The following is a 26,626-nucleotide window of genomic DNA, read 5'->3' on the forward strand; positions in this document are numbered from 1 at the left end:
CCGAGCCATACTTGTCTGTTTCTCCATAGGAACTAAGGAGCTAATTGTATCGGCATCTCTACTCACCCTCAGGTGTCAGGGCAACGGAGTGTTGAATGTTCTACCTGACGGCTCACCATGTATCCCATGATTCACTGGTATGAAATCAAATGGAAGGTTAATATACCCAATTGTATTTATACACAATTACATTTCTCAAGATGTACATTAAGCATAAATTACATTAAGACAGACTAATATGAATTTGTCTGGTCTCATTGCCTTCAATCTATGACTCAGGGCAGGTTTACTACCAAATAGAATTAGAATGTGATGAACGTTGGAACTAAACCCAATATGATCAAACGATATAATCTGCACTCAACCACTAGACACAACCATACCAACTGCAATAGTGCCATCTACTGAGCAATTATTGCCAACCATGTGAAACTGACTTGTCTAATTGACCTAAATACTGGCATTAGGATGATGAACGTATGATGCATCATAGTGATCAAGTGAATGACAGAATGTCCCATAAAAGCCCCACTCTCTATGTGCATCCAAAACGACACCCTGTTAGGCTCTGGTCAGAGTATTGCACTATATAGGGATAATGAGCACATCCCTTCCAAGAAAAAACAGGAAGGGAAATAGCTTTGATTAACAGGCTGATCTTATTACCAATAAGATAAAAGCCTCTTGCTCTAACACTGTTGATGTATAAAGTACTAGAGACCAATTCGAATTGAAGGCAGTCAATTCAGAAAGTAAACTTAATTTAAAAAAAACTGCATCTATTTTCAATGACTTCTCAATAAACTGAGTAGTAGAAGCTATTTATTTCAAAAGTGTTTCCATTTAATGTATTTTTTAAATCACCTCCTGAATTGAATGCCTTCAGTTCGAAATGAGCCCAGCCCTGAAGTGCAACAATGTGAACCTTTCAAAGAAATACTGGCATGGTAGTTGGGAGAGATGTTGATGTTTATATGTGTGCTTTATGTAGACGCTTGAAGAGTATAAAGACAGCTCCAACAATGGTACCAGCACCATACAATACCCATGTATACTATACTATTCACTGAGTGTACAAAACATTAAGAACACTAAGCAATAAGGCCTAAGGGGGTGTTGTTTATTTACATTTAAGTCATTTAGCAGACGCTCTTATCCAGAGCATATCCCTTGTTTATGGTCATTATTGCCATTAAAAACTGGTTGCCAACGTAATTAGACCAGTAAAAAGTAATGTTTTGTCATACCCGTGGTATACGGTCTGATATACCACGGCTGTCAGACAATCAACATTCGGGGCTCGAACCACTCCGTTTATAATATACAATACAATACACATGCAGCCAAGTGAGTGAATACATAATAACTGCACACAAGCCCAATTGTGATAAACAATGTGTTTTATTTACAGTATAAAAAAAATGTAATTGGATATCATTACAGAGACATATTAGGCAGATACAAACCCTTGTTGTAGTTTTACAGTAATAGTTTTACAGTAATAGCATATCCCTTGTCGTACTCTTGTGCATAGAAGAACAGTACACACCACAGTTGTAGCCTACACTTGTGCATCAGCCTTAACCTCATAGCCCCGCGATTTATACAAGGCTATACTACATCATGTCTCCCTTTATACATACATTATATAGAGCAATGTGTAGTCATTTATTTACAAAACCTTTATAAAATGTAGAAAAGTTGCATATAAAACATCTTTATCCCACATTTCACAAAAGAATTGAAAAAAAAATTCCTTAATTTATAGTCTTCATTTTAAATACAAGTGCTTGTTTTGGTACAAGTAAACCTTGTGGTAGGTACATAGTGTCCTCATCTAGAACAAAATAAATAAACCAAATGTCAATGAACAATACAGACTTTGTGTCCCATCCAAACGCTCCTACTCCCACAGCAGACATAATATGTTAGTTTCTGTGACATACAGTAGAACTACAATGGTTAATATGGCACTATTTTGACATATTTTCATGTTGTCTACAGATAAGACATGCTGTCTATCACCAAGCATAGCTCTGTCACAGAAAAGACCTACGGGCAACAGTGAAGTTTTAAGACGGTTGACTGGGAAGTACTGTAGCAACTCAAACTCAACACCTCTCTGTCCCCCAGGAATTCAAGCTGCAAAGACAAATGACAAACGTCACAATTCAGGATTGTAATAGTATCATTTATTTGTGAACTATTTATTTAACATAAAACTGATGTGATCCTCCATCTTCCCAACAGAGTCAATAGTGACTGGTGAGTTTGATACTGTAAAAAATTGCTCCAGGATAATACCAATGCTTTGGCTTGGTCCACTAATTATTGTGAGTGAAAACTGGCTATACTAACAAAGGTAAAATTTGTTAAAGACATCAGCTGAAAACTGCCCATTAGGATTTGGTACCTTATTATTATCCATGCTTGACGTACCAATGACAAGCTGTTGAAGTGCTGCCTACAATGCTTCCTTCAACTTACACTTCAGCAGTATATTCTATGTGCAAAACATGGACACGACGTGACCAGACATTCATTCAATCTTTATTGCTTAGAACTGTGCCTGAGTGGCACAGACAGGCGCTAAGTGTGATGAGTTAATTAGTGTCATGGACTAACTGGTGTGGGGTGTTGAAGTGTTTTTCTCACCCCCTATGATAAAGTGCGGCACTGCTAGGTCCATTAAAAGGATCAACTGAAAGCTACATATACTGTAGCTGTACATATACTGTAGCTGTACATATACTGTAGCTTTACATATACTGTAGCTGTACATATACTGTAGCTGTACATATACTGTAGCTTTACATATACTGTAGCTGTACATATACTGTAGCTGTACATATACTGTAGCTTTACATATACTGTAGCTGTACATATACTGTAGCTTTCAGGAAGAAAAATGGATGACTAACAGCTTAAAAAATGAAAAAGCTTCTCAGACTCAGACATTACATGACTGCCAGTATCTACAGCCTCTTCCCACAGTGTACCTTAATGACTCTTAAGAAGGGAAATTATACCGTAGAGACTCGACCCAATTACACCGTTCATTTCAACCCACAGTGAGAGCGAGGGTGTTTCAATCAAACGCCTACGCCGTCGTTAACGCCAGGCGAGAGCTCTGCAGATTGGAGCAGAGGTGACCTTTAGTCAGTGGCCAAAGAGACTTGATGAGAGACACGATGGATGACAGAGACAAAAATAAATAAAGATAAGACGGATCGATGTGGAGGAGTGAAGGGAGAGAGGATGAGAATGGATAAGGGGGGGGGCCAAAGAGCTCATCACGGTTGATAAATAACATGTTTGTGACATTCAGGGGTGATCTGACCAGTGCTTCTACTGTCTACTGTAGTGGACAGTCTGATGATTCAAATAAATGACCTTACTGTTACAGTGACCTTACTGTTACAGTGCATAATCCTTCATAGAGAACTGCATAGTAATGCAATCAATCGACACCGCTTGCCTCTCTAATACAGTACCACATAGACCTACATACCAGACTGTCAATGTATCAGCATCAGTAAGTTCAATTACCTACCGGTAGCAAGAATAGATCAATCTGAGGTCATTTTTTATTCATTTAAAACACAGTAATTGCATTAGAATCATAAAACCAGACTTTAGTACTAAAAATGTCAAATTTCCATTTAAATGTACTTGAATTTATAATAATCGATCGTGTGGTCAAACTGCATATTTTTATGAGCTGAAGAATAAAGGGGGACGTGTTGCGTAGGCCAAGTTATATTGTCAGGAGGGAATCTTTCTTACTGCATGAAAGGGAGAGTTCGGTACCATTGGCATTGTAGAAAGTGCAATATCATAACCTTCATTTGCAATGTGTGAATCTATATAGCAGCCAGTTTGCAGTGCAAGCAGCACGTACAACCAGTTAAATCATTCATACTTCAATCTAGGAGGAAATCACCTATTAAAGCTCTGATGTATACTTCCAATGTTCAATGTTCTTGTCCAAATCATCTAGAGCGTGTAGACATAATAACAAAACGTATTGTCAGGACACTGTCATAACATTCCTTTAGGTGCCACCATTGGACAAACCGATCGAGGAAGATAAAGTGATGAATGCCATTCATTTACTATGATTTTAAGACACGAGTGTAGATCATGTGTGCGTGTGCATGCCTGTGTGTGTGTGTGCATGTATGTGAGTGTGAATACAACAAATGTGCTTCCGGTGATGACCAGGTGTCCACAAACACATTGGTTTAAATCTGCATATCAGTTACTGAGGCACTTGTTAAGTCACAATCTTTTTTTACAAATAAAAAATAAATAAAAACAAAACTGGAATAAGAAAATATTCATTCTGATATGATATTTTGTTTATGTTAGCAGGCGTACTTCATGTGTCACCTTTCCTAAATGTTCTCATTGGCCCTGTGACTGGCTCTTTCACTGACGCTATACCCCTCCACAACACCGGAGGGAGCCACCTTGTATTGTATACACATGCTTGTGCTCTGTGTGTACCTACAGGAGTATCCTTCCAGCTGAGCTCCATTGCTTTGATCAGGGTCAGATTGATTAGTGCACAAAGTCACCGTAGCAAAATGTAGTAAACGTTTTGCAATGGAAAACAAAAACAAACATTTCTTACTGGACAAATGAAGCTAGTCCCTCCCTGTTTCAGTCCATTTTCTTCTGTTTGGTACCTAGTGAAAACAACCCTGGTGTGTGTGTTCCAGGGAGTGTGTGTGTGTCAGCTAAAAGCTGGACTCGGGGACCGCCCTCTTGCGTCCCAGTGAGTTGGTACTATAGCGAGTCTTCTGCAGGGTACCGTAGGAGGGCTTCTCGGCTGTGAGGCTGCGAGGGGGCGGAGCCACGCCATGGGACAGCCCTTTACGGTGTAAAGAGGCGGTCCTTCGCATGCTAGACTCCTCCTTGCTGGGGATGTTGGATGAGCTCTGAGAGCGTTTGATATCGGCAGCAGCGGCGCGTCTGGCTTTACCGTTGGGTAGCTCGTCTCCGAGACGATTGGCTCCCCCGTTGCGGGGGGCTCCATTGGATTTCCCCTCCCCCGTCTTCGTGGCCCCTCCTTGGGCTCCACTGGACAGGGACAGCCGAGAGGTGCTGGACCCGCTGACGTCGCCAACTTTTCCAGAGTCGCACTTGCGAGAAGATGACAACTCCTTGTCCTTCTTCTTGAAGTTGCTCTTGAAGAAAGACAGCAGCCCCTCGTGGCTCTTGGAGGCCTCCTCTACCTTCTCACCTTTCCTGGTCTTTTCTCCCTCGGGTGGTACCAGATGGTCCCCTGGTGGTGGGCCCTGGAGGCCCTTGGCCCCTCTCCTCAGGGTGCCTTCCCAGTCTCTGTCCCTGAGGCTGTGGGTGCTGGAGCTGGACTGGACGCCTGCACTAGACCCCCTCCTAGACGGGGCCTCTTGGGGCTTTCCCTGGTCCTTCTCCTTACTCTTCTTGGTACTCCTCCTGGTCAGAGTGTTAGTACTACTACTACCGCCCATCCTACCCTCGTCCCTCTGGTCTCTCTGCTGCTGCTGGGACCCTTTGCTACTTCGTCTCAGACTCCCTGTCTTGTCTGTGACTGGTTTTCTCTGGCCCTCTGGCATCTGTGGAGACTCTGGTTGTCCCATGCAGTTCAGGCTGCTTCCCACACTGGGGGAGCTGATGGCAGGACCCTTCTGCCTCTCAGAGCCCGTCATTAAATTGACTATAGAGTCCTTGGTGCAGCGAGGTCTTCTTCCAGACTCTAGGTACTCCACCAGTTCCACAGGGGCAGGGGTGGGGATGGGAGCAGGGGCGGCCTCGGCTGCAGTTTTTTGGCGGTCCTTGGAGCCGAACGACCAGCGTAGCGGGAGGACCTTGTTCAGTGTCTCTTTGTTCTTAGTGGGGGTCCTCATGCTGACGCTACGACCCTGGATTCCCCGTACAAACGGCCTGGTCTCAAAACCACCTGGGGGTGAAAGAGACTTTACCATAGTGTCTCTGACATTTAAAGCTAGACCAACTTTCATTTTCAAACCCATTTTTATTAAATTGCAAATAACAAGCACAGTGATGAATATTAGCTTTTTTCCCGGCAACATTAAACAGTTGAAGTTGGAAGTTTACATACACCTCAGCCAAATACATTTAATCTCAGTTTTTCACAATTCCTGACATTTAATCCTAGTAAAAAGTCCCTGTTTTAGGTCAGTTAGGATCACCACTTTATTTTAAGAATGTGAAATGTCAGAATAATAGAAGAGAGAATGATTTACTTCAGCTTTTATTTCTGTCATCACATTCCCAGTGGGTCAGAAGTTTACATACTCAATTAGTACTTGGTAGCATTGCCTTTAAATTATTTAACTTGGGTCAAACGTTTTGGGTTGCCTTCCACAAGCTTCCCACAATAAGTTGGGTGAATTTTGCCCCATTTCGCCTGACAGAGCTGGTGTAACTGAGGCAGGTTTGTAGGACTCCTTGTTCACACACGCTTTTTCAGTTCTGCCCACAAATTTTCTATAGGATTGAGGTCAGGGCTTTGTGACGGCCACTCTAATACCTTGACTTGTCCTTAAGCCATTTTGCCACAACTTTGGAAGTATGCTTGGGGTCAAAGTATGCTTGACCCCAATCATTGTCTATTTGGAAGACCCATTTGCGACCAAGCTTTAACTTCCTGACTGATATCTTGAGATGTTGCTTCAATATATCCACATAATTTTCCTTCCTCATGAAGCCATCTATTTTGCGAAGGGCACCAGTCCCTCCTGCAGCAAAGCACCCCCACAACATGATGCTGCCACCCCCGTGCTTCACGGTTGGGATGGTGTTCTTCGGCTTGCAAGCTTCCCCTTTTTCCTCCAAACATAACGATGGTCATTATGGCCAAACAGTTCTATTTCTGTTTCATCAGACCAGAGGACATTTCTCCAAAAAGTACAATCTTTGTCCACATGTGCAGTTGCAAACCGTAGTCTGGCTTTTTTATGGCGGTTTTGGAGCAGTGGCATCTTCCTTGCTGAGCAGCCTTTCAGGTTATGTCGATATAGGACTCGTTTTACTGTGGATATAGATACTTTTGTGCCTGTTTCCTCCAGCATCTTCCCAAGGTCCTTTGCTGTTGTTCTGTGATTGATTTGCACTTTTCGCACCAAAGTACGTTCATCTCTAGGAGACAGAACGCGTCTCCTTCCTGAGCGGTATGACGGCTGCGTGGTCCCATGGTGTTTATACTTGCGTACGATTGTTTGTACAGATGAACTTGGTACCTTCAGGCATATGGAAATTGCTCCCAAGGATGAACCAGACTTGTGGAGGTCTACAATTTTTTTTCTGAGGTCTTGGCTGATTTCTTTTGATTTTCCCATGATGTCAAGCAAAGAGGCACTGAGTTTGAAGGTAGGCCTTGAAATACATCCACATGTACACCTCCAATTGACTAAAATGATGTCAATTAGCCTATCAGAAGCTTCTAAAGCCATGACATCATTTTCTGGAATTTCACAAGCTGTTTAAAGGCACAGTCAACTTAGTGTATGTAAACTTCTGACCCACTGGAATTGTGATACAGTGAATTATAAGTGAAATAATCTGTCTGTAAACAATTGTTGGAAAAATGACGTGTCATTCCAAAGTAGATGTCCAAACCGACTTGCCAAAACTATAGTTTGTTAACAAGACATTTGTGGAGTGGTTGAAAAACAAGTTTTAATGACTCCAACCTAAGTATATGTAAACTTCTGACTTCAACTGTATGTAGGCATGGACTGTGCATGTATAGGAAGAGATTACGTAAATGCACATCCACAGTTAGAGTAGAATGTGTTCGGCTAAACATTAAAGAGGTGATGCACTCTATGCTCACGTGTGGTGTATTAGCAACAACATGGAATAATAATAACCACTGATTAGATTTAGCTTTTCCAGATGCTGAACGTGCTTTTAATAGGGGAGAGTGGGGTAAGTTGAGCCAAAGGGGTAAGTTGAGCCACCCTTGTTTCTAGGAAACCATACACAATAATCATTTGACCAAATATTTAGGAAAAGGTCATCCTTTTCTGGAGTCTGTGAAGGAAGAAACCACATGGAAAAAGTGGTAAGCAAGTTAGGTCCAATTTTTTTTTCTTTCACAAAGTCAAATTAATGTATTGTGTATTTTTATGATTTTTATGATGATGTCTAAACCAAAGTAGATCATTTTAAGATTGTTCTATATATCAGTCGGGGTCTCTATAAGCTTCAATATGAGGTCCTAAACCTAGCACTAAAGTGCATCCTTGTAGCTGTGTGGGCTAATATAGTCAAAATGTTTGCCATGGGGTAAGTTGAGCAAATGTATGTGTTTTCTTCCCAGGTGTAATGCAAGGCATTATCGCTGGGATAACAGGGCCTCAACAGTTTCCCGTGTGTGTCAAGAATGGTCCACCACCCAAAGTACATCCAGCCAACTTGACACAACTGTGGGAAGCATTGGAGTCAACATGGGCCAGTGTTCCTGTGGAACGCTTTCGACACCTTGTAGAGTCCATGCCATGACGAATTGAGGCTGTTCTGAGGGCAAAAGGGGGGAACTCAATATTAGGAAGGTGTTCCTAATGTTTTGTATACTCAGTGTATGTAAATATCTTTGTTAGAAAGAATAGTATATTTCCCTTGACGGAGTGATGTTGAATGTAAACACTCAACTTACCCCATTCTCCCCTACTGTAGTAACGGGGAAACTCACCTCCACCACCCATAACCCTTCCACCACCAATTGAATGAAGACCTACGGTTTTCTTTTTACCTTTCTTTGGTTTACCATGCATCTCATGTTTCCCAGGCCCCTCACCTTCCTCCTCTCTGGGCGGGTCATCAAGGAAGACCGGGGACTCTGGGGAGTCGGGGACAGAGGAGGGGCAGGTGGTGGAGGAGCGGGACACCAGACTACCCCTCTTACTGTCCCCATTCAGACGGACCAGCCAGTGGTCCGACATGGAGGAACTGGTGGAGCCTACAGAGGGGAGAGAGACGTTTCTGTGACTATGGGCCCTGGACCAGAAAGACACCTACACATGTCAGTTCCATTCCAGTCAATACAGAAAACACACAGAAAAACTACACAGATAATTCCTATATACTATACAGCATTTAGCAATAGAAATATCAGGTTTTGCTGGTTCAGGTAGTTGAGCATGGTGCTTGGAACACCATATATTGCAGACGTGAGTGAACCCTGCAGTTATGAGTTAACCTTTAGTGGATAAAGGCTGAATGGTCTTGTATCTAAGACTATCTCTGTACGGAGTTCAGCTGTAATGGAATTGAACCCTGAGTGAACTCTCTCCTGTGATGTGTGTGTGTGTCCATGCCTGTGTGTGTGTGTGTGTGTGTGTGTGTGTGTGCTACACTACCCACCTCTGATTGAGCTGCTGGCGGACCAGGGGGGGATGACATTACGTCTCTGGTAGAACAGTATGTAGGCCCCCCTGGTACACACCTCCTCCTCAGGCACCAGGTCCACACTGCTGTCGTCATAGCTGTACCACTGGCCGTCCACTGAGTTCCTGCAGTACGCTGCAAAACGCACACAGGACTGTAGAGACAGGCTGCACCACAATCCTTATGTACTGGGTATAGTAATGTAAGTTGACGTGACCACTATAGAGGAGGGCACTGTATTGTTATGCATGTTCTATGAACCATTGTTATTTGGCAGTAGGCATCTCTCTCACTAACAATATTCTCTCCTCACTTCTCGATCAACAGCCAGTCAGTATACATCTCTCATCAACATCACGTCTCCTATATCAATGGTATATCAATGGCCAACCAGTACCTGTGTAATGTCCGCCGTGCATCCCACCATGGTGGTTACACACTGCATAGAGGTCATAGAGGAAGTCAGGAGGCAGGGCCATGTCTGGGTGACTAATATGATGACTGCTGCCTTCAGGCTGTTTCCATGTGGGGGGCCAGGGTCCCAGGTCCCCCAGGTTCCTCATGCTCTGGGACCTCTTCACCACGTGGGGGGCCATGTCCAACCCGGCCAGGGGGAAGCGCACCTGGGTGGACAGCTTGTTGCGCCGCTCGCCCACCTGATTCATTGAATTTTTCAAAAGACCAGTAATGCCGTTTAATAAACTATCAAAGGTTAACACAATAAATGGTGTGTTCCATTGTGGTCCTTTAAGGAAGAATAGACAGGCAAGGGAAGAATGGCAATCCGCTACATGTGATCGGGTCCAGTTACCTGTCGGAAGCGTTTGAGGTGGAGGATGAGGATGTCGGGGAGGGTCCACAGGGACATCTTCACCATGCCCTGCTGGAGCTGCTTACAGTGGGGACACTTCCATGCGTCGTCTGGGGCCAGCTGGAGAGATAAAATGCACGGTCAGTTGGGACAAACATTCCGTTTGTCCAAAGCCATATAAATATACACAGGGAGTGGAAATATGAGAGAGAGAGAGAGAGAGAGAGAGAGAGAGAGAGAGAGAGAGAGAGAGAGAGAGAGAGAGAGAGAGAGAGAGAGAGAGAGAGAGATTTTCCCTCAGATTACACAGATCCACAAAGAATTCGAAAACAAATCCAATTTTGATAAACTCCCATATCTACTAGGTGAAATTCCACAGTGTGCCATCACAGCAGCAAGATTTGTGACCTGTTGCCACAAGAAAAGGGCAACCAGTGAAGAACAAACACCATTGTAAATACAACCCATATTTATGCTTATTTATTTTCCCTTGTGTACTTTAACCATTTGTACATTGTTACAACACTGTATATATATAATATGACATTTGTAATGTCTTTATTGTTTTGAAACTTCTGTATGTGTAATGTTTACTGTTAATTTTTATTGTTTATTTCACTTTTGTATATTATCTACCTCACTTGCTTTGGCAATGTTAACACATGTTTCCCATGCCAATAAAGCCCCTTGAATTGAATTGAATTGAAATTGAAATTGAATTGAATTGAGAGAGAGAGAGAGAGAAAATGAGAGAGAGACAGAGAGAGAGAGAAAAAAAAGGAGAGAGAGAGAAAAGGAGAGAGAGAGAGAAAGAGAGAAAAAAAGGGAGAGAGAGAGAGAGACAGAGAGAGAGAGAGAGAAAAATGAGAGAGAGAGAAATAGAGAGAGAGAGAAGAGAGAGAGAGAGAGAGAGAGAGAGAGAGAGAGAGAGAGAGAGAGAGAGAGAGAGAGAGAGAGAGAGAGAGAGAGAGAGAGAGAGAGAGAGAGAGAGAGAGAGAGAGAGAGAGAGAGAGAGAGAGAGAGAGAGAGAGAGAGAGAGAAAAAGGAGACGGAGAGAGAGAGAGAAAATGAGAGAGAGAGAGAAGGAGAGAGAGAAAAGGAGAGAGAAAAGTAGAGAGAGAGAGAGAAAGAGAGAGAGATAAATCAACATATGAATCAAGTAATGCAATATTAAAGCTGCAATATGTACTGTAACTTTTTGGTCGACTCGACCCAATTTACATAGAAATGTGTGTTATAGGTCTGTCATTCTCAATGAAAGGAGGTACAATTTCTGCATAGTGAATCTTTAATGTTCAGTACCCCAGGGGTAGGTTAAGACCAGTTGCATTGGACAGTATTGTGTATTCCATGTTACCTGTTCCTCTTTGGTGTAGAGCTGAAAGCACTCGTCCAGGGTACAGCTATGCTGCTGCAGGTGCTGCTGCTGCTGGACTCTCACACTCTCTGAGTCCTTCACCACCTCCTCCTGGATGTTACCAAACAGACTAACACGTACAGACACAGAAAGTTGGGGGTATGAGTGTGTGTGTTTGAGAGAGAGAGAGATAAAGACATAGTGAATCCTTCTATACAATAAATAATGAATGTGTGTGTGTGTGTGTGTGCTTCTGAGTCAATTGATGTGGTGTGTGTACATGTGTATGTCCAGTGCTCACCATTCTTTGATCTTGTGTTCCCACTCAATCACCAGCTTCACGTGGGGAGGTCCTCCCGGGCCACATAACTTCAGGGCTCTGGAAAAAATCATATTACATAATGAATACACACTATCTTCTGGGTACAATGTCTACCAGACTACCACTGGGTACAAAGTCTCCCAGACTACCACTGGATACAATGTCTACCTGACTACCACTGGGTACAATGTCTCCCAGACTACCACTGGGTACAATGTCTACCAGACTACCACTGGGTACAATGTCTACCTGACTACCACTGGGTACAATGTCTACCTGACTACCACTGGATACAATGTCTACCAGACTACCACTGGGTACAATGTCTCCCAGACTACCACTGGGTACAATGTCTCCCAGACTACCACTGGATACAATGTTTACCAGACTACCACTGGGTACAATGTTTACCAGACTACCACTGGGTACAATGTCTCCCAGACTACCACTGGGTACAATGTTTACCAGACTACCACTGGGTACAATGTCTACCAGACTACCACTGGGTACAATGTTTACCAGACTACCACTGGGTACAATGTTTACCAGACTACCACTGGGTACAATGTCTCCCAGACTACCACTGGGTACAATGTTTACCAGACTACCACTGGGTACAATGTCTCCCAGACTACCACTGGGTACAATGTCTACCAGACTACCACTGGGTACAATGTCTCCCAGACTACCACTGGGTACAATGTTTACCAGACTACCACTGGGTACAATGTCTACCAGACTACCACTGGGTACAATGTTTACCAGACTACCACTGGGTACAATGTTTACCAGACTACCACTGGGTACAATGTCTACCAGACTACCACTGGGTACAATGTTTACCAGACTACCACTGGGTACAATGTTTACCAGACTACCACTGGGTACAATGTCTCCCAGACTACCACTGGGTACAATGTTTACCAGACTACCACTGGGTACAATGTTTACCAGACTACCACTGGGTACAATGTCTACCAGACTACCACTGGGTACAATGTCTACCAGACTACCACTGGATACAATGTCTACCAGACTACCACTGGGTACAATGTTTACCAGACTACCACTGGGTACAATGTCTCCCAGACTACCACTGGGTACAATGTTTACCAGACTACCACTGGATACAATGTCTCCGAGACTACCACTGGGTACAATGTTTACCAGACTACCACTGGGTACAATGTCTCCCAGACTACCACTGGGTACAATGTCTCCCAGACTACCACTGGGTACAATGTTTACCAGACTACCACTGGGTACAATGTTTACCAGACTACCACTGGGTACAATGTCTACCAGACTACCACTGGGTACAATGTCTACCAGACTACCACTGGGTACAATGTTTACCAGACTACCACTGGGTACAATGTCTCCCAGACTACCACTGGGATAGAGCTAGCCTTAGGTATCCAATAGTCAGTTTTTCAAATAGACAAAGGTTTGAGTCTCACTACTGTTTTAAAATGCCATTACGACGGGAGTTGTATTATATGTGGTATTAAACTGCATTTATTGAAGTCCATCTGTAACTTACACTGTAATACACATCAGTATTCTGTAGCATGATTTAGTAATCCCAGTTTGTAAGCACAGTCATCAAGCCTTCGGAATCCAAAAGTGTCAGATATTGTTTTGAGACGCCATCAGGTCCATGCTAACCTTTCCCTATTAGTTATGGTGTATGTGTGTGTGTGTGTGTGTGTGTGTGTGTGTGTGTGGATGTAAACAAACATCAGTATTCTGTATTCTAAGTCAAGTCATTGTTTGATCTGAGACTTCAAGCATGGTAAAATGTTCCTGACTCAAACGTACAGCTAATCTTTGTAAGTGAGTCTGATTGCTGACACAGTGAAATACAATGGGCACCGGTTAGTGGGCACAGTGGGAAGCTCTGAAATGCACCACTAGGTGTCAGGCTTCCATAAGGTATTGACGCCAAGAGTAAAATCAAACCATCTTGATCACAGTGTCGATTACTAAAACAGCACGAAATGAAAGTGACTGAAAATAAATAGATTTAATGAAAGAGACTAGTTTCTGTTGTAACTGTAAACTGAGTGCTTTTTGACTTTTCTTTGTGACTTTCAACTGCTGCCGAGCAGCTGCCACAGTAGACACTATACTGTCGTGTGACAAGGATCATTCGTCTCCCTTTTGGTCTCACTGACACAAAGGGGTGCTATAAAAGGCAACCTTCAATATCTCTCTCTTCAACAATCCCTCTCCAGGAAACAGGAAGTTCTGAGGTAGAAACACAGACGGAGAAATCCATCTGGGGAATCAACTTGGTGTCTGAAGCCCTGCTGTCAGAAAAACAGTTGTGAGAGGATTCATTTGGTGTGTGAGCGTGTGTTTGTTTGTGTCCTTGAAAGTGTACGTTGTAAAGGTAAGTTAGTCCTCGGTTGTGTGACGGTGTGTGCTGCTGTCTGCCTTGGACCCAACCGAAGGTCACAGTCCCAGCCAGACAAACAGTGATGAGTGATAAATACACACTGAGATAGATCTAACACCTCCTCTACCAGCAGGACACTGGGACATAAAGGACACTGCTTCAATAGTGGATGTTGTCTGACTTCGCTCTCTCTCTCTCTCTCTGTGTGTGTGTGTGTGTGTGTGTGTGTGTGTGTGTGTGTGTGTGTGTGTGTGTGTGTGTTCATGGACCAGGGAGATTGCTTTGGTTTGAAGTCAAAGTAGAGACATCCATCCAGGTCCCAAGAACGTGAATAGAATTGCCTTCATAAACTGGCCACTAGGGGGAACGGTGAGTGCTATTACTTTTAAGTAGGCTGTTGGCTTGCTAGGGCGTTGTGGACAGGGATGGTGGATGTTGAGCTCTGGCGCTGAGGGTTGCGTGTAAAAATTGGTTATAAGCCTTTCCTAAACTTTAACCCTTAACTTAACTGAGAAGTGAAACCCCCAGCCCGACGCAAGTGTTTGTAATTGAACTTATGGGGAGTTAGGTAACAGTGTCTCAACTTAAAACATCAAAAACCAACTTTTACGATGACTTTACACATAGACGTTTGGAAAAAACATGGACAAACCTCAAATTTCAAAGTGAAACGGATAACTTGTTAGCATGGACTGGCGTGTGCCACGCATACTGTATGAGCAAAAATGGCTGAATCTGTAAAGGATGTTTTTTGTGTGTGTGTGTGTGTGTGTGTGTGTGTGTGTGTGTGTGTGTGTGTGTGTGTGTGTGTGTGTGTGTGTGTGTGTGTGTGTGTGTGTGTGTGTGTGTGTGCATGCAATCATGTCTGGATGCATGTGTATTGTGTTCATCAATATCAGCTCAGAATTAACAGCCAGCTTCGCTCCACAGACGACCGCAGCCCCATTAATTCCTCCCACGTTCACGCATTATTCCAACCCGCCTTCAAATCCACGCAGAAACAATTGCAATTAAGGAAGAGAGGCTGCTTGTCAAAATGCATCTGACTGTGTAATTCAGAGTCAGCCACGGTCTGAACCCAACGTCTTAAATGCCTGCTTATGACTTTACTAACTGGGGGGCAAAGAGCAGGCACTTAGGCACTATAGCAGAGCTGCTTATAGGATTTGGTTTTGTCTCTCTGTCATGGAAGAGATTAAAATAGAGTTACAGAGATGGGGAGAGAGACAGAGTATGATGTCACTGTTATTCTTTTGACTGGATAAAAATCATGCTAATCCTACAAAATCAAGGAAGATAACCCCCCCCCGACTATATTTTCAGTACACGATGACCGTGTCAAGAGGCACTTGTGTCAACATTCTCTACATTGGATCTTTGTCATATACTCTGACATGGAATTCAGCCTCAATACACTCAGACCAACAATGCACTTTGATTCAAAGCACTATTGGGGTTCCAATGGCTCTTTCATCCACATGTATACTTGTCACACACACACACGCTCCTTCAAAGGCCATGCCTGTGTCTCATCCCTTGTCCGTCACACGCCATTCTAATTCCCTTGAGAACAGTCCTACTTCTCAAACCTCCCCCTCCTCTTCACCTTTCCCTGCAGATCAATACCACTTCATTTTATAATACCAGACCTCCTAATACCCTGAAGGAGCGGTTGAAATTATCACCAAGGGAAAGAGCGAGAGCGCGAGAGAGAGAGAGAGAGAGACGTACACATGCATGCACACACTCCCAGAGAGGGTGGTGGGTGGTAGGAAGCCTGTCGAGCCCTTTCTCGGTGCCCTTGACCTTTCCTCGTGCCCTTTTCCAGTGCCCAAGGGCCTCATCTTTGACCTTCAGAGGATCACTCATTCATGGGAGAGCGAAGCTCAGAACCCTTGAAGAGTGGCTGATGACGATACCATGTCCCCCTGCTGTACAGAGCTGTCCACCTACTCAGTCCTCAGCCAACCAGCTACTTGTCAGTCAGCTGCTATTCTCTCTGTCTCTCTCTCCTCCTGTCTGTATACTTGATCTGAGGAGAAAGTCTCCTGTCTCCCTGTCTGTCTGTGTTTGTGGCTCACCTTCCCCTCTGCCTCTAGCAGAATACCTACCTGACCATACAAATCCCCAATGTGGTTCTTTCCTAAAGACTCCTTCTCTTTAATCGAATCTTGTTCATACTTGAAATTGTTGCCTCAGGCTATGTACTGTTTCTAAAGAACATCATGTTCGACATTGGCCAGGGAAAATTCGATGAAATAACTTCCATATGACATGTTTGTAAAGCCAACGCTGTACAGAGGTCAATACACCAAGTCTCCTTGCATGCCCGTTTATGAAAAATGAGTTGGTGCAATTACATTGTAAGAGGAATATAGTAATACAGTGTTATGATGAAAATACACGTTTTTAAATATAAAGACCAGACAGGACGGCTCCTCTCTAGCTTAAGGGAAGAACACAATTGAAATAATAACGGCACCATGTTTTCGTTTATAACCGCATTGTAATTCAAGGACCTTGGGAACTGAATAGCCATGCTTTTGAGTGAGATGAATTGCCAGAACAAAGGATAACGGATAGTCAGATAGGATACCACTTATTCATTCTGGTCAATTCAGTATACTGAAGAGACAACTCAAAGATGTTCCAAATCGAGACGGTTTTCTGATCAATCTATGTATCTCTGTATATAACGGATATACGGTTTAACATTCGACGACACATCTTCTCTTGCAAACGCTGATGAGAGAGGGTCACACAGACGACCCCTCTTCCCCGAACTCACCCACCCCAAGACAAGTGTACTTTTACCGAGCGTCTGACCCCATGTCCCACCTCCTCAATAGAACTACTGCACAATACTGTCACATCGCAACAACAGCACAGCTTTAGATGGAGCTCCCTGTGGCTCCTACGACAGTTGAACCCACTCTACAGGAGGGAGAATAAAGGCTCTTGTCTTATCTTCACTGCTTCCTCTACCTTTTTACAGTAAGACCCTCATGGCTCATTGGCTTCTCAAAGGCACTGTTTGCACAGAATAGGCAAGTGTTCAGAGATACCATGATTTACCATTTTATGTCTGACAGTGGCTGTTCAGTAGACTGGAAAAGTTACTCAATGACAGGCATTTTAGTGGGCTTTATGTACGAACAGTACCTTAGTTCAGGTATTTTAGACTGACTGACAGAGATAGAGAGAGAGAAAGAGTGAGAGAAAGAGTGAGAGAAAGAGTGAGAGAAAGAGAGCGAGCGAGAGAAAGAGAGAGCGATACAGAGTGTGAGTACGAGAGAGAGAGAGAGAGAGGGAGAAAGAGAGTGTGAGTGTGTGAGAGAGAGAGAGAGAGAAAGAGAGAGAGAGAGAGAAAGAGCGAGAGAGAGATGGATAATGCAGGCGCTGGTGGTCTTACCTGTCCACGGCAGGGTGGAAGAGAGGGCGTCCATCTTGTGGGGACAGGTAGCTGTAGGAGGCTGACCCTCCCACCACTCTGATCTTGAACAGCGACAATGCATTCTGCAGGGAAACACAGACATTCAACGAGATAAGTGAGACACGGGATAAGACGAGAAGAGGTAAGATAAGACGCCATGAGATAAGACGAGACGAGGTAAGACGACACGAGACGAGATATCGTACATTTGCAGTGAAACTGGCTATGAATCTGAAAGCTGCTTGGTCACCACAATAGAGGTGGTCGGAAATGTTCAAACTGTTTCTATCATACAAGTGAATTGTAATACTGTAAGAACACTGCGGGAGCAAGCAGTACGGTATCTTTCTTTGGCTAAAATAAAAATGGATCACAAACGGACATCGGTTCCACTCATAACAACAGCATTGTTAGCGGTGTCTCTGGCTCCACAGCTCCACCCTTGACTGAACCAAGGTGCATTAGGAGATGAATTAGACAAGAGGGGCTAAGTTATTAGAAGGTAGAGAGGAGAATCACGTTGCAAATTAAACCTAATGGTCTCATTTGGAATGAAGGCCGCTGGAGAATAGAGCCGCAGCCAAGCATACAGAGAAATAAATGAGTAACTCTGCGTCCCAAACGGCAACCTATTCCCTACACAGGGCACTACTAGAGCCATAGTGCTCTGGTCAAAAGTAGTGCACTGTGTAGGGAATAGGGTGTCATTTGGGATGCAACCTAGTTAATAAGACCGTAACCACCAAATGAAAACGGCAAAGAAGTATTTTGTTTGGGGGAGTGGACCATACATATGTGGTTGTGAGGTTACCTTTCGTGAGACCATAATGAACAACTCTGCGTTGATGAGCAATTAGGCTGAGTTTATAAGTGAGTTTGAGGAAGTTTGAGGGAAGTTTGGAACTCGAGGGAACTTCTTTGGATGAGGGAGAGTGGAGTGAAAGTGAGTGGAGGTGTGTGTGTGTGTGTGTGTGTGTGTGTGTGTGTGTGTGTGTGTGTGTGTGCGCATGTTGAAGAATAGATAAACACCTGTTAATTTAATGCCTGTGAAGATTTCATGTCATACCACTGTCTTTCTGGAGGATATCTGTAATACGTTTCATCTGTCTGGATTAGGGACAAATCAAGCGGGATTAAATATTAAACCGACAAAGCCTTGAGGAGAGAATATCCGTATCTTCCTTTTCAGCAAATGTTTGTGTATTTGTTGGGTACAGACAAAATGATCAAAAAACACAGCTCGCGAGAACAACAAACTGTATGGTGCAGAAAATACACCAAGCCTGGATGACTTTAAGATCCTGAAGGCCATAAAGATCATCAAGGACAACAACCACCCGAGCCACTGCCTGTTCACCCCGCTATCATCCAGAAGGCGAGGTCAGTACAGGTGCATCAAAGCAGGGACCGAGAGACTGAAAAACAGCTTCTATCTCAAGGCCATCAGACTGTTAAACAGCCACCACTAACATTTAGTGGCCGCTGCCAACATACTGACTCAACTCCAGCCACTTTAATAATGGGAATTGATGGAAATTATGTAAAAATGTATCACTAGCCACTTTAAACAATGCCACGTAATATAATGTTTACATACCCTACATTACTCATCTCATATGTATATACTGTACTCTATATCATCTACTGCATCTTGCCATCTTTATGTAATACATGTATCACTAGCCACTTTAAACTATGCCACTTTATGTTTACATACCCTACATTACTAATCTCATATGTATAGACTGTACACTATACCATCTACTGCATCTTGCCTATGCCGTTCTGTACCATCACTCATTCATATATCTTTATGTACATATTCTTTATCCCTTTACACTTGTGTGTATAAGGTAGTAGTTGTGGAATTGTTAGGTTAGATTACTTGTTGGTTATTACTGCATTGTCGGAACTAGAAGCACAAGCATGTCGCTACACTCACATTAACATCTGCTAACCATGTGTATGTGACAAATAACATTTGATTTGATTTGGTCAAAATCACAGGTCTGTGTCTAAAATGACACCCTATTCCCTATATAGTGCACTACTTCTGAACTACTTCTATATAGTGCACTACTTCTGAACTACTTCTATATAGTGCACTACTTCTGAACTACTTCTATATAGTGCACAACACACATAAGATCTTTTTCAAAGAGACACATCCTCTCTGAGCCTCAAAGTAATATGTCTTGTACATTCTGATCTGTCTTGTAGATTTGATCTAACAGTTATCGGCATACTGCAATCAAATCAGATTGCATTTGTCACATGCGCTGAACACAACAGGTGTAGACCATACAGTGAAATGCTTACTTACGAGCCCCTAACCAACAATGCAGTTTCCCCAAAAAATATGAATAAGAAAAAAAAGTAACAAGTAATTAAAGAGCAGCAGTAATATAACAATAGCGAGACTATATACAAGGTGTACCGATACAGAATCAATGTGCGGTGGCATCGGTTAGCCGAGGTAATTGAGGTAATATGTACATGTAAGTAGTTATTAAAGTGACAATGCATAGATAATAACAGAGAGTAGGGGGGAGGGGCAATGCAAATAGTCTGGGTAGCCATTTGATTAGATGTTCAGGAGTCTTATGGCTTGGGGGTAGAAGCTGTTTAGAATCCTCTTGGACCTAGACTTGGCGCTCCGGTACCACTTGCCGTACGGTAGCAGAGAGAACAGTTTATGACTAGGCCTTCCTCTGACAACGCCTGGTATAGAGGTCCTGGGTGGCACGAAGCTTGGCCTTAGTGATGTACTGGGCCGTACGCACTACCGTCTGTAGTGCCTTGCGGTCGGAGGCCGAGCAGTTGCCATACCAGGCAGTGATGCAACCAGTCAGGATGCTCTCAATGGTGCAGCTGTAGAACATTTTGAGGATCTGAGGTCCCATGCCAAATCTTTTCAGTCTCCTGAGGGGGAATAGGTTTTGTCGTGCCCTCTTCACAACTGTCTTGGTGTGCTTGGACCATGTTAGTTTGTTGGTGATGTGGACACCAAGGAACTTGAAGCTCTCAACCTGCTCCACTACAGCCCCGTCGATGAGAATGGGGGCGTACTCTGTCCTCTTTTTCCTGTAGTCCACAATCATCTCCTTTGTCTAAAGTTGACACAATGCTGGAATGACTCATATGTAGGTGGGTACTAAAGCTTTTATGTAATGTGGGATCTAACGAGTGCAAGATCTGACCTCTACAACACATGGTGTGGCGAGGAACTTACCAAACCATAACAGACACTTCTCCTCACATGTACTTATTTCACTGGTGTATTGCCTGTAAATTACGAATCTTTAAAGCAATCTCTTCCTTCCTCTTTCCTGCTAGAGGGCAGTTCTGGTGGTGATACAGGGTAGTGCTCAAAACAGTGCCTTCAGAAAGTATTCACACACCTTTCATTTTTCCAAATGTTGTTGTGTTACAGCCTGAATTTAAAATGGATTAAATTGAGATGGTTTGTTATTGATCTAAAAACAATACCCCATAACGTCAATGTGGAATTTTGGTTGTAGAAAATGCTATATACTGTATATTTATAAAAAAATTCAAGCTGAAATGTCTCGAGTCAATAAGTATTCAACCCCCTTGTTATGTCAAGCCTAAATAAGTTCAGGAGTAAAAATGTGCATAACAAATCACATAATAAGTTGCATAAATTGAATTGAATTAACATGATTAAATAGACAATTACACACAATACCCCATAATGTCAAAGTGAAATTATTTTTGGGGCAAATCCAACACAACACATATTTTATAGTGGTGGCTGCATCATGTTATGGGTATGCTTGTAATCTTTAAGGACTGGGGAGTTTTTCTGAATAAAAATAAATGGAATGGAGCTAAGCACAGGCAACATCCTAGAGGAAAACCTGGTTTAGTCTGCTTTTCACCAGACACTGGGAGATTAATTCCCCGTTCAGAAGGACAATAACCTAAAACACAAGGCCCAATCTACACTGGAGTTGCTTACCAAGAAGACAGTGAATGTTCCTGAGTGGCCAAGTTACAGTTTTGACTTAAATATCCTTGAAAATCTATGGCAAGACCTGAAAATGGCTGTCTGGGAATGATCAACAACCAATTTGACAGAGCTTAATGGACAAATGTTGTACAATTTTGAAAAGAATAATGGACAAATGTTGTACAATCCAGGTGTGGAAAGCTTTTAGATTCACAGCTGTAATCGCTGCCAAAGGTGCTTCTACAAAGTATTGACTCAGGGGTGTGACAATTTATGTAAATTATATATTTCTGTATTTCATTTTCAATACAACATTTATTTTCTTCTAAAAACGTCACTTTTTCATTATGGGGTATTGTCTGTAGATCAATTTAACCCATTTTGAATTCAGGCTGTAATACAACAAAAATGTGTCACGGGGTATGAATACTTTCTGAAAGCACTGTATGTTGTTGAGAAACCTACAGGCGGCGCCATAACATTTTATGAATTTCCTCTACCACAAAACAAATAAGAATGACATAAGAAAGCCGGACAAACTACACTTTGAAGTGAAAAATCCCCTAGGGAGTCAAACAAACACCTCAAATACAAGTAAATACCAAACAATAATTCTGTCCTGGAACTTAACTATGAATTCAGTCTGCATACAGCTTTGCCATGAATGAGAAGTAAGGGGAACCAGACAGTGCATTTGATGGTCACACAGCTTGACAGAGTTAACTTGACAAGGAGCTTGTTGCCGTGGAGATACAGATCAGTGTGTCAACACTAGGTGTAAAGAAATAGTTCCTTCTCTGTGGGAGTAGGACCTTGTCTGGGGCTTATCAGCCTTAGAACTACCTGAGACTTTGAGCCCAGGGCTGTTTGCTCTGGATAAGGCCTCCTTGTCAAACACTGCACTATCACCATGGTGTCTCCCATAGCGACAGGGCAGCCCGCCTTAGGAGCTGAGGATAGTTGTGTATAAAAAGGAAGGGTCAAGGTGAAGGGAGGGGGTCATTGTGGCAGTGTTGAACTCCCTTGTCTATAGCAGTGGTCACCGACTGGTCGATCTCCAAGGCATTCCTAGTCGATCGCCCACCATTTACGTAAAAAACCCAACGATAAAGCCTTACGTTAATATTTTTTAAATTCGTCTCACGCTGTGGCGATAGGTGCACCCGATTCAGCTGCCCTGCGCGCCGGGTAGGCAACATGTTCCAATTTGAACCATTTCATATTTCTGGAGGTACAAACTCTGCCTTCCCGGCGGGCCCGGTTGGAGCAAATCAAGTGCACTATAGGCCTACCGCTGGCCAATCGGATGTCTGCAGTAACATAGAAGGCGTAAAAGAAAGCAACAGCAAAGTTGAGACTGGGATTTGTAAACGTTTAAAACCATGACTAGAGAGAGACTGTCAATAAATACAGCAAACAGCTGCTGTTTTTAAACGTTTAAAACCATGACTAGAGAGAGACTGTCAATGAATACAGCAAACAGCTGCTGTTTTTAAACGTTTAAAACCATGACTAGAGAGAGACTGTCAATAAATACAGCAAACAGCTGCTGTTTTTAAACGTTTAAAACCATGACTAGAGAGAGACTGTCAATGAATACAGCAAACAGCTGCTGTTTTTAAACGTTTAAAACCATGACTAGAGAGAGACTGTCAATAAATACAGCAAACAGCTGCTGTTTTTAAACGTTTAAAACCATGACTAGAGAGAGACTGTCAATAAATACAGCAAACAGCTGCTGTTTTTAAACGTTTAAAACCATGACTAGAGAGAGACTGTCAATGAATACAGCAAACAGCTGCTGTTTTTAAACGTTTAAAACCATGACTAGAGAGAGACTGTCAATAAATACAGCAAACAGCTGCTGTTTTTAAACGTTTAAAACCATGACTAGAGAGAGACTGTCAATGAATACAGCAAACAGCTGCTGTTTTTAAACGTTTAAAACCATGACTAGAGAGAGACTGTCAATGAATACAGCAAACAGCTGCTGTTTTTAAACGTTTAAAACCATGACTAGAGAGAGACTGTCAATAAATACAGCAAACAGCTGCTGTTTTTAAACGGATCAAATCTGTGTGTTATCAGGGCAGAAGCCACAGTGTGATGTATGTATGCTGACCCCACTCTGCTCAGTGCATCTAGAGTTAATTGCTATGGTGAGAGAACAATGGGGCTGTCCGGGCCGCTACATTATATATGGTGAGAGAACAATGGGGCTGTCCGGGCCGCTACATTATCTATGGTGAGAGAACAATGGGGCTGTCCGGGCCGCTACATTATCTATGGTGAGAGAACAATGGGGCTGTCCGGGCCACTACATTATCTATGGTGAGAGAACAATGGGGCTGTCCGGGCCGCTACATTATCTATGGTGAGAGAACAATGGGGCTGTCCGGGCCGCTACATTATATATGGTGAGAGAACAATGGGGCTGTCCTGGCCGCTACATTATCTGCTGTGCCACTGCTCCTTGTGTCTCAGGCAGAGTCTAAACTGACTGGGTGGAAATGGACGGGCCGCTACATTATGGACGGTCCTGATACAGTCCCTACGGCCACTCCGGTTAATTGTAACGCCTCCCGTTTGTAATTAAAGCCAATTCCCTCTCACGATGGGGTTATTTTATCCAGGAAGTTGTTGAGGACTCAAGAGCACACACATGCACACACACGGTGGCTTGTGTCTGAAGAGTGTCTGCATATGTCATTATGTGTGTGTGTGCGTACTCCCGGATGTGTGTGTGTGTGTATGAGAGAGTCACTAGATCATGAGGATCTCCACCACTCTCCATTAAGTGCATATTAGTAGGCTGAATGTTATTTCTGGTAGTAGTAGCACTAGGTAGAAATGTACTACTGTTTCAGGTAGTAAAGAGTAGGAACCTGTAGTAGTAAATTAATGGTAGTGACCAGTGGTGCCAGTGTTAACTAACCTGAGCCTGTGATCCGTTCAGCATCAGGTAATAGAGCTTGCTGAGGATACTCTGCTGGAGCTGATCCCAGGACAGGGTACGTTCCTCTCTCATGAGGAAGGGAGGGCCGAACCTGGAGGGGGAGAAGGAGTGAAGGAGAGGGAGAGAGAGAGAGAGGGAGAGAGAGAGAAGGATGGAGAGAGGGAGAAGGAGGAGGGGAGAGAGAGAGGGAGATGGAGGGAGGAGAGGGACAGAGAGGAGTGAAGGAGGAGTGCAGGAGAGGAAGATGGAGTAGGGGAGAGGGAGAGAGGAAGAAGAGGTAGAGAGATGAGAGAGAGGGAGGAAGAGAGAGAGGGAGACAGAAGGGGAGAAAAAATACAACGTTATTCTGCAGTTGTTTGAGAGAGGCAAACATATGTTTGGATTTGCACAAAGTAGAGTACATTACAACCCTGTGGCCTTTTGAATGTGAAACGTAGTTAAGCAGGTCTCTCAACTCAACATGTATTTAATGACCACAGGACTACAAGTGAAGAGAAAGCCAATATTTTCAATGCAGCATTGTAAGCATATTTCAAGCATGAGAACATTTTGGCTGAGAATGTGGTTTTTTAAATGATGGATTTACATTCCCAATAGCATTGTGTGGATTTGAGAGAGAACTAGTCAGTGATCCCAATGAGAAAACCTAGAAGAAAGCACTTTCATTCAATGAATTGAACATATTTTCCATCTACTGCTTAGATTGGTTTTCTCATAAAACCAGAGGAGGCTGTTTTGAGACTTCAGTGTGTGTGTGTGTGTGTGTGTGTGTGTGTGTGTGTGTGTGTGTGTGTGTGTGTGTGTGTGTGTGTGTGTAACATAGTCTGTCCTCACGACCAGCGCCACCCCGTCTCTCAAACCGGTTTATTAGAGTGAGCAGGTAAGCCATTGGCCCAAACTCTACCCCAAAGATCTATGCTCACCATCCATTGAAACGTTCTGTTAGACACAAGGTGAGCCCAGGGTGAATATCCTCAAATGATGACCAGGATGTAACGACTCAATGAGCTCGATTCCTGGAGAATCTCTATTGCATTTTAGTCCAGGACTGAGCTTAATCTGTGTCTGTGAAACTGGCCAATATCAACCACAGCAGCGCATTAACACCAGTATGTGGTTATGATCTGTAGGTTTTTCCTCTGTTGTAGAGACAGTTGGGGGGGGGGGGGGGGGAGTAGGTTTCTGTCAAACAGGCAGCAATCTGGGCCAACCACAGTTGACATGTGCCAGTTAGGGGGCATACACAGACCACCAGTCTCCCCATGGGGTGAAACAGAGACACACAGGGCTGAGATTGGGCCTCCACAGGTATTCAAATATCCTCCTGTCATTAACAAGCTGACCGTGGGAATATCCTCCTCTGTTTCCCCGTACACACACACACACGTACGTGCACAAACGAGCACACACACTCAAGAGGAGTGTGTGGAGGAGGGAGCAGAGATAGGATATGACAGCATACAAAACTCAAAATGCCTTTTTGATTGACAGGCATGGGCCAATAGTGGGCAGTTGGCTGGAGTGAGTGTTATTACATCTCTCTCTCAATTCAAGGGGCTTTATTAGCATGGGGAAACATATGTTAACATTCCCAAAGCAAGTGAAATAGATCATAAACAAAAGTGAAATAAACAATAAAAATGAACAGTAACCATTACACTCACAGAAGTTCCAAAAGAATAAAGACATTTCAAATGTCATATTATGTATATATACAGTGTTGTAATGATGTGCAAATAGTTAAAATACAAAAGTGAAAATAAATAAACATAAATATGGGTTGAATTTACAAATGGTGTTTGTTCTTCACTGGTTGCCCTTTTCTTGTGGCAACAGGTCACAAATCTTGCTGCTGTGATGGCACACTGTGGTATTTCACCCAGTAGATATGGGAGTTTATCAAAATTGGGTTTGTTTTCACATTTTTTTGTGGATCTGTGTAATCTGAGGGAAATGTGTCTCTAATATGGT

General features: G+C 43.2%; 1 protein-coding gene across 1 annotated transcript in view; it reads right to left on the reverse strand.

Annotated features, from left to right (window-relative positions):
• Positions 1-1,382: 1,382 nt before the first annotated feature.
• The window catches only part of LOC139568518 (ubiquitin carboxyl-terminal hydrolase 43-like), a 132,538-nt gene continuing 107,294 nt past the window's right edge, over positions 1,383-26,626 (reverse strand). Inside the window, exons 8-16 of the mRNA XM_071390395.1 lie at positions 24,635-24,746; positions 17,706-17,809; positions 11,872-11,949; positions 11,571-11,700; positions 10,214-10,333; positions 9,800-10,058; positions 9,379-9,537; positions 8,768-8,974; positions 1,383-5,947 (exon numbers count right to left, since the gene is read on the reverse strand). Of these exons, the coding sequence (XP_071246496.1) occupies positions 4,743-5,947; positions 8,768-8,974; positions 9,379-9,537; positions 9,800-10,058; positions 10,214-10,333; positions 11,571-11,700; positions 11,872-11,949; positions 17,706-17,809; positions 24,635-24,746 (2,374 nt within the window). The 3' untranslated portion in view covers positions 1,383-4,742. The remainder of the gene's footprint in view (positions 5,948-8,767; positions 8,975-9,378; positions 9,538-9,799; positions 10,059-10,213; positions 10,334-11,570; positions 11,701-11,871; positions 11,950-17,705; positions 17,810-24,634; positions 24,747-26,626) is intronic.

This window comes from Salvelinus alpinus, chromosome 2 (genome assembly GCF_045679555.1).
Source record: "Salvelinus alpinus chromosome 2, SLU_Salpinus.1, whole genome shotgun sequence".
Lineage (NCBI taxonomy): Eukaryota > Metazoa > Chordata > Actinopteri > Salmoniformes > Salmonidae > Salvelinus > Salvelinus alpinus.